General features: G+C 56.2%; 1 protein-coding gene across 2 annotated transcripts in view; it reads right to left on the reverse strand.

The window, feature by feature from the left end:
- Positions 1 to 217: 217 nt before the first annotated feature.
- The window catches only part of LOC119112366 (septin-4), a 28,956-nt gene continuing 12,291 nt past the window's right edge, over positions 218 to 16,882 (reverse strand). For both annotated transcript variants that reach the window (XM_037236524.1, XM_037236523.1), the window contains 7 exons: positions 11,171 to 11,351; positions 5,203 to 5,295; positions 4,536 to 4,701; positions 3,841 to 3,991; positions 2,817 to 3,056; positions 2,211 to 2,369; positions 218 to 1,375 (listed from right to left, as the gene is read on the reverse strand). In XM_037236524.1, the coding sequence (XP_037092419.1) occupies positions 1,280 to 1,375; positions 2,211 to 2,369; positions 2,817 to 3,056; positions 3,841 to 3,991; positions 4,536 to 4,701; positions 5,203 to 5,295; positions 11,171 to 11,351 (1,086 nt within the window). In that variant the 3' untranslated portion in view covers positions 218 to 1,279. The remainder of the gene's footprint in view (positions 1,376 to 2,210; positions 2,370 to 2,816; positions 3,057 to 3,840; positions 3,992 to 4,535; positions 4,702 to 5,202; positions 5,296 to 11,170; positions 11,352 to 16,882) is intronic.

Consider the following 16,882-nt stretch of genomic DNA (forward strand, 5'->3'; position numbering starts at 1 on the left):
CACCTGGATCTACGCTTCGGGAGCGGCGCGGCACCATACAGCACCTCCATTGATAAAAGTAGGATAGTTAGCGTGGGCTCGCTACTGGTCTCATGAACATATCATGATTTTCGAATTTTGCCATCCTTCACAGTCGATGCCTGAAAGTGGTACTAATACAGATTACCCGTGAATTATCCTAATTATCCAAAGGCTCTGTCTATTTGAAAACAATTACTAATTTGCATTCCATTTATTTTGTCTTTTTGTACTGCTGAGCAAAGCACATTACCATTAAATTTTCGAAACTGATGATAATAATGCAGCACGCGAGACATGGCATGCCACCTCCAATGAAAGGGATCGGCATGCATGCGCACCGGTACTGATTCGCGGGCAACGAAGGCAAGTGGCAATGGCGGATGCTGAACGGTTCTTTACAAAATCGTACAAATGTGCATAATCACAGACAGTAGCTGATCTTGCGAAATGGCAGGCAAATACAAAGCTGGAAGCTGTGAATAATAAATGCAGGGATAAATACACCTTTATCAACCGGCACATAGTGAAAAATCTACGATAACGCTTGGTAGCTACAGCGAGAGAAACACTTGTCTGCGTCCAGCCACAGGTCCATTTTCACAATGATCACAATCAAGACGTCGTGTTCTCATGTAAAGCGAATAAATGACACCGAGGTACATACATCGCGTATACCGGCAGTTCTTCCCCGAAATGTGCGTGATTGTCTGGTTGACATTCAGTTGTATTTTGGCTAATGGTAGGTTTTGAGTATCAGAGACCCAGGGCAAGAAGCTAGCACGTGCACCGAGACGCAGCGATCGTCGACACGTCTCTGCTGAATTATAGCCTCCTTATTCCAACACGATATTTCCCGTACAACCGCCCTTGCGGCATGCGTCTGCGTGATGTTATTGTGTCACGCCTTTTCACGCTCACCACTGTCGCTCTGCGGGAAAACCTCTGCTGCGCGTTCATTGCGTCACTCGCCAACACTTCACTCGTACCGTATTTCCTTGACCACGGCATAATTTCATTAGTGGCCGAGGTCAGTTTTCCGCGCCCCATGCCCCAACGCCACCCCTGGGCGCATTTCTTCGTAAAACGCTGACTGGGCCGCCGCCGCAGTGGCCACAACACGGTGCTGCTGTCCCGTCTTGGTCCCCGCCGGCCAGCGACACCGTGAGGCTCACGGGCCGGCCGTGCTCGCGCTCTGGCGCGGCAGTGCCCCGGCTGCGCGCTGGCGCGTGACGACCCGCCGCCACACCGCCGTTGCACATCACACGTTGATGACACTGTCTCTGCTCTGATCGATCGACTGATGTGTCCGGAGCCTCTCCTCCATCTGGTGCAGCTTGTCCTGCATCTGACGAAGCTGAGGGCACGGCGGTGCATTAGCCGGCGGGCCCCCTGCGTCGGACAACACGAGAACGGTTAAGATACCCTCCCGTGGTATGCGATATATATGATTCGTTATTTGTATGTATATTGAAATATATATATATATATATATATATATATATATATATATATATATATATATATATATATATGCATATTGTTGTGTACGTGGAAATGAAGAAGATCGCTAATTCCGTGCTAGCAAGTTCTTCAAAAGTCTATCAAATGTACGAACGCTAGAGCAGCAGCATGCAAACAGATGTGGCAGTACAACTTATGATCAATTACTATTCAATGGGCTTTCACATCGAAGCGTTGTGGAATTTATGCTGTTACAACGCAGAACTGTTCTATAAATAGATGCATCGACATATTCAATGTTGGCGAAGCTAGTGCACCCTCATTTGTCAGGTTCCAGCATGACTATGCTTTGCTGATCTGTCGGCTGTGAATTAATGAATAAAATATAAGTGAATTCGCTGTCGGAGCGAACCTCGGTCGCTCAGCTAATGGTGAACCGCATCATGCGTGCATGACGCGATGTGTTTCCCCAATGTTTTACAAGCTTCTGAAGCCCTTGTTGCTCGTATATCCTTGCTTTCTTTGTCCCCTTGGGGAGCTTTTGCAAGAACCAGTCATCATCGTGAAATTTTGGTGAAAATAGACTTTTAGAATCCAAAACAAAAGTCCCCGCATCTGCATCTATTTTTGGTGAGCGGGAGAGGAGGAAGCGCGGGTCTCCGCGCCTCGGTCTGACCGCGCAGACTGCCCAGCCTGCACCCCAGCCCGACAGCGTGACGTGAGCCCACCTCCTCGTCCTTCTGCTGGAGCATCTTGTCCTTCTGCTCGGTGTCGCCGAACGTCTGCGACTCCCGCTTCAGCTTGGTGCGCGACTTCATCGCCATCTGCGAAATCTGCGAGATGCACTGGGTGCGGAAGTTCTCGTACTGCACTTCCTGCGTCATGTCCTGCCGGCAGGCGTGTGAAGGAATGTGTTCCGTTGTCCCCTGGCGCAATCGCACTGGTCGTGTCGGCCCAACACGCAAGGAAATTGCTGCAAACACGATAAGGCCAGGAATAAATGGACAGTGGCTGATCAGGACGATTTAGATAGCAACTGGCTCTGGCGATGTCTGTGAGTGTAGACATTACAGTACACTATCCCTGAGTTGTAGCGCAGGCAGATACATGTCTATTCCTCATGTCGAAAGGCAGCGCCAATACGGTCGTATCTAACGGTCTGAGGCCGGCTCACCGCCTGTACCCACTACGCTCGGGCTCGGTGGAGCCGGGTCGCGTCGCTCCATCACGGAGGGAGGCGACCCCATCCCGGAGCGGGGCAGACTGTCCGGTGGCCAGCCACTCTAGTGGACTGGGACCATCCCGCCGCACCGGGCCTGACGTCGGCCGCCCACCTTGAGGTCGTGCATGTGCGTGGAGATGAGCATGGTGCGCAGCTTGACGAAGTCGCAGTGCTGGTGGTTCTCCACCTCGACCACGCCCCAGGGGTACTGGCGGCCGCGCACTCGCCGGCCAGCCACGTCGATCACCGTGTTGGAGCCGATGACGGCGAACGGAAAGCTGGCCTTCAGCTCCTGGTCCTGCCGCTTGAAATCGGCGTCCTCGTCCGGGTCGCACTCGGGGAACTCGTAGATCTGCCGGCACGCGCACCAGTGAGCCCGGTGGCGGCACAGCTCCCCCGGTCTGTTGGTGGTGTTGGCGGTCTGTTGGTGGTGTTGGCGGTCTGTTGGTGGTGTTGGCGGTCTGTTGGTGGTGTTGGCGGTCTGTTGGTGGTGTTGGCGGTCTGTTGGTGGTGTTGGCGGTCTGTTGGTGGTGTTGTGTTGGCGGTCTGTTGGTGGTGTTGTGTTGGCGGTCTGTTGGTGGTGTTTGTTGGCGGTCTGTTGGTGGTGTTGGCGGTCTGTTGGTGGTGTTGGCGGTCTGTTGGTGGTGTTGGCGGTCTGTTGGTGGTGTTGGCGGTCTGTTGGTGTTGGCGGTCTGTTGGTGTTGTGTTGGCGGTCTGTTGGTGGTGTTGGCGGTCTGTTGGTGGTGTTGTGTTGGCGGTCTGTTGGTGGTGTTGTGTTGGCGGTCTGTTGGTGGTGTTGGCGGTCTGTTGGTGGTGTTGGCGGTCTGTTCGTGATAGTCTGTGCAGTGTTGGAGTGCCAGATCAGCCGGGCCGAAGTGAGAGCACACGGATGGCGTCGGGGATGGCATGGTTCTGCAGGGACCCTGAGCGTCGCGCCAAACACATGCAGCCTCCAATGTCTTTCACATGAAGAATGTCCTGACCTCGATGCTTAACACTGCCGCACCAAACACCTGCTGGCGCGGGCTGTAGCGGGATGTGTGCTGCTGCAATCGCTGTAGCAGCACGCAACAATCGCGTTGTTTTCATTGTAGTGTTCTGCCAGACGATCTATGGACTTTCAAGTTCACGCTTACCTCAATTTGGTTGTCTCGTATGTCCTTCATCATGTTCTCCTTTAACCGCTTCGTCTCCTTTCTCGTCAGCACGTCCGCTTTCGCTATGACGGGAACCAGGTTCACTTTCTTGTGGAGTCGCCTCATAAACTCGATGTCCAACTGCCGCAATCTGCCAGCGACGTGCCGTCGCATTACTTAGCTTCGGAGACGGGCCATGATGCTGCGTAAGTATGGCGCTTGACACTCCACGGTGCTCGGTTTCACAACGGACAGAAATAACCCACAGAAGAGCCTAAAAACTGTGCCTGGCGTTGCTCCCACTGCCGCCCACCTCTCAGCTGAGCGGTTATTCTCGTGGATGACAGCAGGGCTCAAGAGACACCAGTTGTTCTCCTACGGCTAATGGCTACGTCACGGTCCCGACAGCGGAGCAAGGCCATGTCCCCCAACACATTAGAAGAGGTCACGCTTAGGTAAGAGAGGCGCACGGACGTCGAGGCAGCCCTTCGCAATTCGTGTCTGTGAAACAAACCTCGGAAGTTTTTGCTCACCATCCCGTTCACGCATACAGCAGTCGGCATACAGTAGTTACATACGCATACAGCACACAGCTGGGTTACCGCCAGTCAAACGCTCTGGACTTTCATTAAAGACCTTTATTTCGTAACCAGTCATAGCCCACATGATAGTGCTCGGCTCGGATGTCGACTCACCCGTGGCCATATGGCGGGATGAAGTAGAGACAGCAGTGTACCCGGTTATCCTGGATGTTCCTGCGATTCAGACCGCTTTCATCCTGGAAGTACTTGTTGAACTGGTCGTCGATGTACTTCTCACAGGCCCGGTAGCTCTCTTCGCAGTTCAGGGCGTCCCCAAAGCCTGCGTGACGGGGATAGTGAGCTGGGTCTCGCACAATGTCGCGTGTTTCGCCATCGGCTGGATGAGCCGTCGTAACAGCGCACAGATGACAAAAGCGGCGTCAGGCCTAAGGCTATACTAACCGAGATCAGAGCATATGACGGTATGATATACTTAAGCCCCGTTCGCGTTTGTTTGTACATAGAATGCCTACCGCAGAGCAACACATATAGGGACGCTGGTAGCGCTTATAGGTTTGGTGGCGTGATGTAAAGCCAGCTCACTGTGCCTGATAATCGTATAAGTCACGTGGTGTAATCCGTTGATCGCGGCACGGTCGACCACGCGGTGTGTCAGCTGGCACCATCATCTACCGCCGAGACAAGGCGCACGGTGCGACGACAGCTGCTGGAGCTCGACGCCGCGGCTCCTGCGTCTCGTAAGGGCAGCCCGTCTGTGTGGAGCGCCCACATCGGCTAGCTGTTACAGCTGGGTGGCGGGCGCGCCGCCGGAATTGGCTACCTGGCGTGTCGACGACCGTCAGCCGCAGACGCACGCCCTTCTCCTCGATCTCCATTGTGCGCTTCTCTATTTTGGTCGTCTTGTTCACCCGTTCTGAAACAGAGGCATGACATTGACAAGTCGGCATAGACATGTCGCAAACAGAGGGGGAATGGAGCGGGCGGGCTCGGCTGTCACGCGTGGGCTGGAGTCTCAGCCGAGCTCACGCCCCGTGTCCTGCACCGCCGCAGCTGCACCGCGCGCCGAGGCACTCAGTCTCTCATGGGGAGCGTGCGGCGCGTCTGCCACTGCCGGCCTTGGAGCGGACTCGCCTGCACCAGCAACGTCGTCCAGAGTCGAGCAGACCGCTTCACGAGCGGCCGCCACGGCCGGCGAGGAGAAAGGCACGGTCGCGTCAATGAGACGAGCCGGCAGTGGCAGAGTGGCGCGAGGCCGCGGCCGCACCGTTGTGAGGTGCTCTCCGGGCGGTCGGGCGCAACAGATGCGAGCCAACAGCGTCGTTACCGAAGCCCCATGCCGTTTGTGGAGCACGGCTCGGAGAAACTAGACGAGTATTTGCGCCGCGGCCCGTCAGCCCGCGTCAGGCTGCCCGCCGGGCGGCAGGGAGCCAGGTGGTTCGTCAGGGGCGGAGCACGCCGTGGCTCCCAGCACCGGCAGTGGGGCGCGGCAGTCATATTTCCGGCAGCTCGTGTCATGCGAAGCGCGTCTCTCGCGCGCCTCGCGGCCCGCCGCGGCCAGGTGCCGGCCGAGGGGAGCCTATTTGCGTCGCTGCGGGCTGCCGGCGCCGTCAGCCCCCCGACGCCGCGAACCGCGCGGGACCGCGCGGGCCGGGCCTGCCCCCGGCGTGCCTCCTGTCCGCCAGCGACGGCGGCGCCGGCGCCCGAGACGGCGCTGAGAGCACGGCACAGAGATGCGCCGTTGTTCTGGGACAGAACTATGCCTCAGGCACATGTCAGGCGGTAGCCAGTCAGGAAAAACAATCACTTTGGCTACTAACACCGTGCGTGGGTTCGACTGACACCGTGTGGCACCGTTCGATACAACCATGCCACAACTCGAAGTGCCACTGTAGGATAGGCTCATAGCTGGCCAGTAGGCACCGTCACGCCGTGCACTAACCAGCAACAGCCACAAGGTTGCAGCAATCTCGGCCGCGGCTAGAGCATGCCGCGGAATGCTCCCGATCAGATATCTTCATTGTGTAGGGGCCGGGCGTCGTCGAATTAACGCCGGCACCCGGCGCGTCCCTGCCAAGGCCGCCCGTCCACCCGCTGCAGGTCAGGTCCCGCGGAATGGGCCGGACGCCGCGCACGGCAATTGTCTGCCGGGCTGACTGTCAAAACCGGACACCGTTGCACTGCGACCTCCCAATAATCCCGACATTGCGGGACTAAGCTGACTCACTGCTCGGAAACTTGATATATCTCCAGGCGTACGGTCAGAAGTGTCTGACGGTGACATCGCGCGGCTGCCGGCGCTGGGGCAGGTCGTCCTGTGCTGGCGATGCCGTGCCAGGGCGTTCGTGCCCAAGCAGGGCGCGGGAGGGCTCCGCCGGCCTTGTCCGGCTCGCCGGGAGAGAGGCGGCCGCCAGAGAGGCGGCACGCTTCGGGCGGGCGGGCCGGCCAAGTCACGAGCCACCCGTCACACCAGGTCACGAGCCACTCGTCAAACCAAGCTGTGAGAGCGGCTACCACTCGGCGCGTGCGGTCACGACCCCCAGGTAAAAACCCGGACGGTCGGGTCACGGACGGACGCTCCAGACGCGGAGCCACGCGTGTGCCTCCCGAGTGACACTTCATTAGGTCACGGCGCAGCCACGGTCTGAGAAATGGCCACCAAGTCCCGACTATTCAACCATCTAGCCAAGAGGTTCACAGAGTGAGAAATTATGGAAATAGCTCCAGAACAACACATGACACTGGCCATCCATCAGCATCAAAACCCGGGTGACCTTTTGCCTCCCATCTGTGTCGGCATCCCAGCATCTCCCATCGCCTCTCATTTCCTCAATCGCCTCTCGTCGACTCCAACCGCTTCCCAACGCCTCCCACCTCCTCCCATCGCTGCCGTCGCCGTCTTAACATCGCAGGGACGGCGGGCCTCGACCGTCCGACAGAGAGGATAGCCTTCGCTTCTCTAACAGAGACGACAGCCCCTGGTCCTCCTGCAGAGAAGACAGTCCTTGATCTTCCTGCAGAGAGGACAAGCCTTGATCATCCGGCAGAGAGGACATCCCTGCTCCTTCAGAAAGGAGGACAGCCATTGATCCTCCGGCAGAGAGGACAGCCTTTGATCCTCCAGCAGAGAGGGCAAACAACCCTTCATCCTTCAGCAGAGAGGACAGCCCTTCCTAAGTCCTCCAGCAGAGAGGACAGCGCTTGCATCTTCAGCAGAGAGGGCAGCCCTTCATCCTGCGGCAGAGAGTTGTGCTCCTGGCCTCTCCTGCAGTCCTGGCAGCACTCGGCCTCCCAGGAGCGCAGGCTTCCTGGACGGGCCGAGGGGCCGCGTTAGGGGGCCGGCTCCCACGGCCGGCGGGCGGCCGTGAGCGGGTGACCGCGCCCATTGCCAGAGCCGGCCGCTGCAATCAATAGCCTCGGGCTGGGGCCGGGGCCGGGGCCGGGGCCGGGCCGGGCCGGGCCGGGCCGGGCCGACGCTGCTCGCCTTTCACGCGGCACCGTCAGCACCGGGCCACGAGTCGGGGGCGGGGTCGGCCGGCCGGCCGCCCGCCCGCCAGGCCGTCCGCCCACCCACGGGTCCCGTGTCGCACCGTCAGCAACATTCCGCCGACCTCGTGTTTCGCGGCGAGAGGTCAGCGATCGACCACGCAGCTGAACAGACTCCACGGATAGTGATCGATAGCTAGGGCAGGCCCTCGAACGGCCTCGTCAGTTTGCTATCGAATATCTAACGTAGTTGGAGCGTGTATTCCCTGGGGGATGCTTTGACTCTACAGTGTCCACCTTGCTCCCCAAGCACCATGTACGCATCAGCTAAAAAGTCGTCCAAAAACACCCAAATGGCGCACATTTTTTGTATTTTTTCGAAAACCTGCTCTTGTTCTCCCACAGCCGCTACGGGACTCTGCCGCCGTAATGCCTGGTCGGTTTTTGAGCAATGTCTAAGAAGTTGAGCACATCTGGGAACCGTTCACCTGCGGCGGAAAACCTTCGGAAATGTGTCGATATCAGAGCTCATGACAGAGCAGCAATTACCTGGCGTTGCAGTCGCTCAAGTAGGTCACGCCATAGCTGCTATCTCAAGTCCTGCTTGGTATTAAACAAAATATTGCTGTAGGGAATGGGAAAATACATGGTATCTGTCATCTGTGTGAACATTGCTGCGACTATCATTGCGGTCAAAATGCACGGCATTTCAAGTTAAATGAAACAAAACTTAAGCCAATTTCATATTGATTTCATTTAGTTCGGAGTGCATGCCAGACTTCGGCCATTTTTGTACTCTCTTGTTCGTAAGTCGTATATCAGTCGTGGACGCTTTGGTGAAACTTGTCGCCACGCTGTGTGATTATGAGAGCAGCCGTATTGAAACGACGTGAGTGAAAAGAAGGCAGGCTGATAAATGCTCCGCATAAAGTTGTGCCCAGTATTGATATCTATTGCGCGTTCTACTAAATGAAACTGCAGGGCTTAGGCCCAAGTAACGCCCACACTACCGCAGGCTCCTCCCCCCCCCCCCCCTTTCCTCCTAGGCTGTCGGGTTCAAGACCGAGGAACGTCATGGCAACGCGATAAGTTCTTTCGCTTCAAATGCAATTCGAGCTGCCTGAGGCGGTCTGTTCATCGAGACACACGAGATAGCCGGTTGTCCGTCGCAGGGCCTCGGCTCACTTGACGCTCCTCTGGGCCGGTGCTGAAGCAGGCCTCGTCGTCACCGACTTGCATAGGAGACACGGCCTTGCACCGACCGGGAAGGCGGGCTGGCCCTGCGACGACTTTCCCGTCACGTGACCGGGCCAGCCGCGCGCGTGACGTGCGCCGGCACAAGGAAGGACCGTCCGTTTCCCGGACTGCGGGCGCGTTTGTCGGACGGTGTCTGGCGCAGGTTGGCGCAGAGGCGGTATGACAGAATCTGGCTCAGGTTCGGGCAGGAACGGTATGACAGGATCTGGCGCAGGTTCGGGCAGGGGCGGTATGACAGGATCTGGCGCAGGTTCGAGCACAGACGGTATGACAGGATCTGGCGCAGGTTCGGGCAGGGGCGGTATGACAGGATCTGGCGCAGGTTCGAGCACGGGCTGTATGACAGGATCCGGCGCAGGTTCGCGCAGAGGCGGTATGACAGGATCTGGCGCAGGTTCGCGCAGAGGCGGTATGACAGGATCTGGCGCAGGTTCGAGCACAGGCGGTATGACAGGATCTGGCTCAGGTTCGGGCAGGAACGGTATGACAGGATCTGGACCAGGTTCGCGAAGAGGCGGTGACAGGATCTGGCCCAAGTTTTCGCAGAGGCGGCGTGACGAATCTGGCTGAGGTTCGCGCATAGACGGTATGACAGGATCTGACCCGGGTTCGCGCAGAGGTGGTATGGCGCAATCTGACTCAGGTTCGCGCAGAGACGGTATGACGAAATCTGGCTCAGGCCCGCGCAGAGGCGTTATGACGGGATTGGGCACAGGCTCCGTACGACACAGTGGTTACTGTGTTTACGCGGGAGCCGTATTATGAGCCAGCTTGCATGATATGTGCAAAGTTGCAGGTCGAATGTTACAAGTTACATTTCGTTTTGCCTTTAAAGGAATGCATACATTTGAAGATGAATAAAACATCATATATGATGAAATAAGCTCACTTATAACCATTGGTATAATTTAAAGTGGAAAAGGCTGCTATACACAGTACTGTTTAGTAAATATGCTCCTCAATACGCCTTGCTTTGATTACGTCATCGCACCTTGCACAACATTTATTGGGAGCGAATTCACGGCCGTTATATTTAGAAATTGTGCTGACGAACGCCAGATATGAACGGCTTCACAAATATATTTTTGGCCCCGGTCGCCGCATGGCCAATGGAATGGCGGGATTTGGGTGACGTTATTATAGTGCCATGGATGTCTGGGTGACCTTGAAATGGTCTCGCAATAGCCTGCACATCTTCGCAGCATGTAGTTCAGAAATTAGAACGGTCTAGGTCTTAAGACGGGCAGGCCTGTGAACTGCACTGAATGATCTTCAAAATGGCTTTTTCTGGTCAGACCCCATACAAATGTGGAACACCCTTTAATTCAAATCTGCATTGCGGCGTGCAGCTTTGAACTTGGTTACAACCCTTTACAAGCTAGCATTTTTAAACAGGGAGACAGATTTTGCGCCAAATCTGAAATGTATGGCAAACCTGGGGCATACAGGAGCGACATCCACCGTTTGTGGCCAGGTTCATCAAAGTACTCAGTAAATGTTGCTACGTAAGCGATTTTGTGTTATGATAATGTACTTGTCATCCCATGTGTGTGGTGTTTAACGATTTTGTCCCGTCGGGACAAATTCACGAAGTAAAATAACGAATAGGTACAGTATGATCAAATAAAAAAAAACACTTACATAGCAGCATCTATCAGATACGTTGATAAGTCTTACGACAAATGGTGGGTTTGGCCCCGGTTTACAACAGTACTCGTGCATTTTGGATTTGGTACCAAAGTACGTGTTCCGTTCAAAGCTCATTTTATTTTACACTTCCGCTCACCCCTCCTGTCGCTTAAGATTTCATTAAACACTCATTTACATTCATCCACACTGTGTGCGTTGTAGTCAAAACAAAGCTACATTAAGGACACCTGGATACCTCTTCCCTCATTTATCTGGACCTCCTGCCAGGAGTGCTTCGGCAAGCAGCGATTTATTGCATTATGTTCCACACTATCTCTACCACCCATTAGCTGGATGTCCGACTGGGACAACGCCCTTAGAAATAATGCATTGGTCGGCGCTGATTTCATCAGACTCACCCTTGGGGTCAGAGAGTGTCCTGTCCTTGTAGAGGTCGGTGAGGAACAGGCTGTTGATGAGAGTGGACTTGCCGAGGCCGGTCTCGCCGACCACCATCAGCGTGAAGTCGAAGCCGCGCTTCACCGACTTGCGGTGCACCTGCTCCGGCAGCGTCGCGAACCCGATGTACTCCTTCTCGTCCTGGAACGGCGTCAGGCGACGGTCGGTGCCGCCGGCTGGGAGCTGACGCCGGCCGGGGCTTATCACCACCGGCAGCAAATTGACGAGCCATGCAGAAATAGCGAACCATATATTGTTAGAGAATTGATGCGAAGGTGCTGACACCCCCGGCGGGGGCGATTTGATCAGCCGATTTCGCGATAGACCGACCAGTGGGGCGCCGATCACTGCCATCTCTTGCATTTCAACGGAGAGTAATTGGCAAGATCACCCTAGACTGTAAATCCGATCTCTAAATAAATACGTAATCACATGCTTAGGGGTCATGCCCTCCGTCATTTAAGAGAGCGATGATGGCAGAATGCAAATAAAAGCTCCTTACAGCTTCAAACAAATCAGCGCAAATGGGAACAGATTAGTGCTCGATTCATTCATGTTCGCCCTGCCAGACGGTCTTTGATTATACGGCGAACTGGCTCCATCGAAACCGACTGGACACCGCCCTCAGCAGAATATGATAATTTAGAGGAGGAAAGATCAAAGCGCTTGGCCACGAGGTGTCCACCTCCTCATAGACACCACCAGCATATATATAATTGGATTTTAACCAGTAGCTGATGTGATCTTGCCGAGGGTTGCTTGCGTGGCGTTTGACAAGTAATTACATGCAAGAACGGAAGAAAACATCGCGAGACGTGAGCTTAAACTGCAACGGCGGCCACGTCTGGGAAATACCTCCTTGTTCAGGCGGCTAACTTTCCTGGAAACGGATGTGAACATAGTGCTAGAAGACCTGACGTGCAATCTGGTGCAATGCTACCAAATTTGCAACTGTGAGTAGACAAACGGGGTTTTGATTTATATGGCCTTCCGCCGCTAATAGCGGCAGGCTTTAAGAGGTGATGCTACTGTCAGTCACTTCAGTGCGAAGGCATGCAACCATCTGTGGATGTCAACGCATATGTTGCACGGACTCCTGTGGATCATCTGTAGCACAGTCACGTCATACCTTCAGCATAGGATCACAACTTTGCACACACATCAACCGAATGGAGCAGCTAAACACGCCCACCCCGGCTGGCACTCCCCCCATTGTAACCTAACGGGCCAGAGCACAACTGGGTCGCATTCCTGTCGTCCTGCTGACCGCGGCAGAACCCACGGCTCTTTAGCGGCCTCTCGGAGTGGTCATTGGCCGCCGCCGCAGCGTACACAATGGACGATCATCGCTCGGGAGGCCGCCCGGCCAGACAGTCATCGGGACACGCCGGCAGACCGGCGCCATACACCACCCAGGCAGTGCCGGGAACAGCGCACGGCGGAGGCACAAGGCAGCGTTGTTTGCGTTACGAATAGCCACTGGGAGCGGGACAGCGCCCCCCCCCCCCCCTCGCGGTCAGAGGCGCACGGTGGGCGGCACGCTCCTGCCGGCGAGCACCGCCCCCCAGCGTGACCACGTCCGATGCTGCACGCTGTGCACGCTCTATCAGCGAGTGTGCACAACAGCCGTACTCCTCTGCTTCACGCCGTGGTGAGCACACATCTCAAGGCTGCACCTGTTCACGGACCGCGAGTTAAAGACAACACTGATGAGAAGCGGCAATTGACAGACCAATGTCGCCACAGCAGAGACGTCGTCTGGAACTGACTTGAGTACACTTGACCGACGCTTCGAACGGAGGATCGGGCCGGGCAGGCCTGGCATGCGTTGAAGGGCTTGCGGGGGCTCCGCCGGGTAGTTGAGATTTCCGCTTACATGCCTTTGCATCATTTCGCTAAGGCTTAGTGCATACCGAGCCTTATCACCCATCCAGGAAGCGCAAACCGGATGACGTGCACTATCGGGCATACCAGATGACGTGCACTATCGGGCATACCGGATGACGTGCACTATCGGGCATACCGGATGACGTGTACTATCGGGCATGCCGGATGTCGTGCACTATCGGGCATACCGGATGACGTGCACTATCGGGCGGGTGGTAACACAATCCAGAAGCGGTCATGGTCCGGTAAGTGCTCCCCTGCTGAACTTGAGCCGCGAACTGCACTCCTGCAGAATGTCGGCCATTGTTGGCTGGCGTTTACTACCGAGCCATGCTCTGCCATGGTCAAGAACACGGCGTCCTGTCTGAACAGCAGCAGTGTCCGCCCGAACAATGGTTGACAGGCGTTCACAGCCCGCCTCCTCTGCAGTCGCCTCGCCTGCCGTTTAACAGCTCCGGGAACCCAATAAACCAGTAAAGCCTTTTGTTGGTAAAATCATTTCGAGGCGTTTTGTGAAAATGACCTGTCAACTATTGAGAAGGGAGTTGTATGAAGTCTTTATCCGTTGCTTCTCGTTTTGTATTGAACATTTTTAGCTGTCATTTAACATTTGCGTCGCTCTGGGAATCACTAACGTAACTTTTCTGTTTATAAGAATGTATAAAATCTGCTTTTGGCTGCCAATGCAAAAGGCAGTAAGCGATCCACGGCAATAACCATGTTATGAAGCACGAGGAAGAGTACCAATAAAGAATGACAAACTAATCAATATTTCAAAGTAAAAAATACCGGAACATTCCGAATGATTACTGTCGTGCGTTACGACGGCTACGATAAGCCAAACATACCTATATCACAGTCATGTACGTTTTACAAATTGTGCAAACGAGCCTTAACACCCGCTGATTGCTCTCCATGGTCCTCAACAAAGGTGTGCAGGCCAGCTTGAGACGAAACACCCGTAGTCAAACGCTCAGCGTCACGGTACGTATGTGACGCCCAGCATTATCGTCACGCTGCAGCCGTCGCTTGTCCGCTCAGCAGCCTGCGGTCCGCTGCCCAGGCAGCACTGGAGCCCGGCCAGACATGCTCGACATAACAAATCAAACGGCCCGGCGGACGGAGGTCCGGTGTTTGTTGTCACATGTAGCACGCATGCCCGGGGCGGCACGGGCCCGGATGATGGATCTGCGGCGACGACAGCGACCCCGCACCGGAGCCGTAGCCGACGCCGGCGTAAAACACGCGATGACGACCACCGAGCGCGGGTGGCTTGAACGGCTTGTGCCGCGCTGGGCCTGCACAGCCCAAGGCCCGCATAGGCCGGCTGAAGTGCCGCAGCTCGCGCTGCGCGTGCGGCTGCAGCGGTCGGATCGGCCGAGCAGCCGAGCGGCGCTGGTGGCCGCCGGCGGGTGGCCGTGAGAGCCGGCCGCCGCCCGTCCTGCCATCACCCCGCCTGTCGACGGCGTCATCCCTCGAGGCGCAGGTGGCTTCCCAGCGCCTGGCCCGCCGGCGGCGGCGAGAGCCGATCGCCGGCACAGCCCGCTCTCAGGAGCGTGCGTGGCTCGCAGGCGGCTGTGGAGGCCGTGCCGCTGACGACAGGGTGGGGCGGGGCGGGGCGGGGTGGGGTGGGGGGTAATCGGTGCAGGCCGCTCTCAGCGGCATGCGCGGCTCGCAGGCTGCCCTGGGCGACAGGACTGCATGAGCCGAGACATGCGGCCGTCCTGCGCTCATCTTCAGCCGAACCCTCCAATGAAATGGCACGCTCGCCATCAGGAGGCAGGAAGTAGGACAGGGGAGGGCCGTCCTCCGTCTGTGATTGCGGCGCAGTGTGTCATTTAATAAGACAGTTCAAGGGTACCCTGCAGCGAAAGACCTTCGCTCAATAAGCACGACACTTTCATGAATTCGCTGCAACTTTGACAAGCCCACGCAGGCAATCTTCCAATTGTCGAACACTGCCGAATGCCTCGGCTTCTCGCACTCAGCTGGGACCGTTTTACAGTCGGGACAGGAGCGGGCGCCAGCTGTAAAATTTGTAAACGTTCGTTGGAGACATTTTGGTTACTGTGCTAATAATTCACACAGTGTCATCTCCCTCAAATTATTTTTAGGAAGTTGGTTAGAGCCAGGTAAAAAACACGCTTCGATGGAAGGTGCGACGTAACCAGGCTTCACTGCATAGACGTCGGTTGAAAGCCTTGCACGAATCTCCGCTAAAGTACTATATTAAGTGAGCATGTGTTTTTCGTGCAGTTTGGCAGCTACTAATGCAGAATGAATGTGAAATTATTAACAGTCTTGAGAGGCTCAAAGCTATATGTTATCTCATCGTCGCAAATGAGCTGCTTATCCAAAAAAATCAAAGAGCAACATGATAAAAAACATGACGTGTTATTCATAGATGTAGAGTTTGTAGGGTCAATGCCTGAGGGAGAGCAATTTTTCATGCATGTTACAGAGCGGTTCGAGCGGGAAATGCTATCAATGAGCGACAGCAGTACGGTGACTTGTGCCAACGTAATTACTTACTCCAGTACCCACAATCCATCACCTAGACAGTAGCTACTCTAGCTGCACGTCGTCGGCTTTCCTCCGCAAAACATTCAACGTGGCCTCGTCGATGCGATCAATCACGTCGCAGCCCGGCGGAATATGTGGCCGCCGAGCCGGAGCGTCCGTCTCCACGGCGACCACTCGGACAGGAACACTTGTCTGTCCTGAACGCACAATGCCTGCTCGGACGTCCGATAAGCGAGCACCGCGGGCCGCCGTGTGCGTGCGGGTGACTTCCGACAGGCGGTCGGACCGCGGCGCGCCGGGCAGGGGTGCCGCCCGGCGCAGCGGGCGCCGGACGCGGAGATGCCATCAGCTGGCGCGGGCGAGGCGGGGCCGGCCGCCGACCCGAGCGCTCCACCGCGCCGCCGCTTACACAAGCGACCCGGCGCCGTATGAATGAACGGGGCCATGGTAATCACGCCGAGGAGCGGCCGCGACCGGCGGCGGCGGGCGGCGCCGCCGCACCGCCGCACCGCCCCGGCCGGGTCACCGAGGCCGGCAGCGGCCGCGCTGCGACAGTCAGCGCGTCCACACGGCCCCATCCAGCGGCCGCGCGGTGGGGTCGGGCGGACAAACGGCACGGTTGCGACAGCGCAGCGCTGCTGTTTGGATCACCGGGAGAATGATGACAGCCGTATGTGGATCAGACCATTTGCATCACCGTTGGGGCTCCTCTCTCCTATCCTGGGTACGGCTCGCAGACCAGTAAGACGACTTTACCTAGCAAGCGACGGACAAAGCGCTGGCCAGGGTGGCAAGCGATGTAATTTAGTGGGCGATGATCTCGACGCACAGACGTTAATGGCCAGAGTACGCCGCAGCAAGAGAACATTCTCATCATCGGGGGTTTGCCTGTCGTGTAAAGCAGGCTCCGGCCTGTCGCGGGGTGGGATTCAACTGATAAGTTGGAACGGGTGCTGTACGCAATGCTTGGCAGCACTGGCAGGCTGGATGCGTTGGCGGTGAGCAATATCAGGTAGTTCTGTGAGCCGGAGCAAATATTTCCAGTGGGTGCATAACCACTTTTAATTCAATGCCCGGTTCAAGTAATGTTCTCGGTGTGTACCGCCTGCTCGTTTCTGTTGCCTGCATTGGGCGTTGCGCGTTCTGATAGCGTTTACCCGTTTTACCTCGCTTGATGCCTGCATGTGTGGCTGGACTACGCCGTCGGGAAGATGAAGTAAGCAATAACGACAGCGTAGAAAGCTACTTTGTCTCTGGTGCAA

Source organism: Pollicipes pollicipes, unplaced genomic scaffold (genome assembly GCF_011947565.3).
Source record: "Pollicipes pollicipes isolate AB1234 unplaced genomic scaffold, Ppol_2.1 Scaffold_7261;HRSCAF=8764_pilon_pilon_pilon, whole genome shotgun sequence".
Taxonomy (NCBI): Eukaryota; Metazoa; Arthropoda; class Thecostraca; order Pollicipedomorpha; family Pollicipedidae; genus Pollicipes; species Pollicipes pollicipes.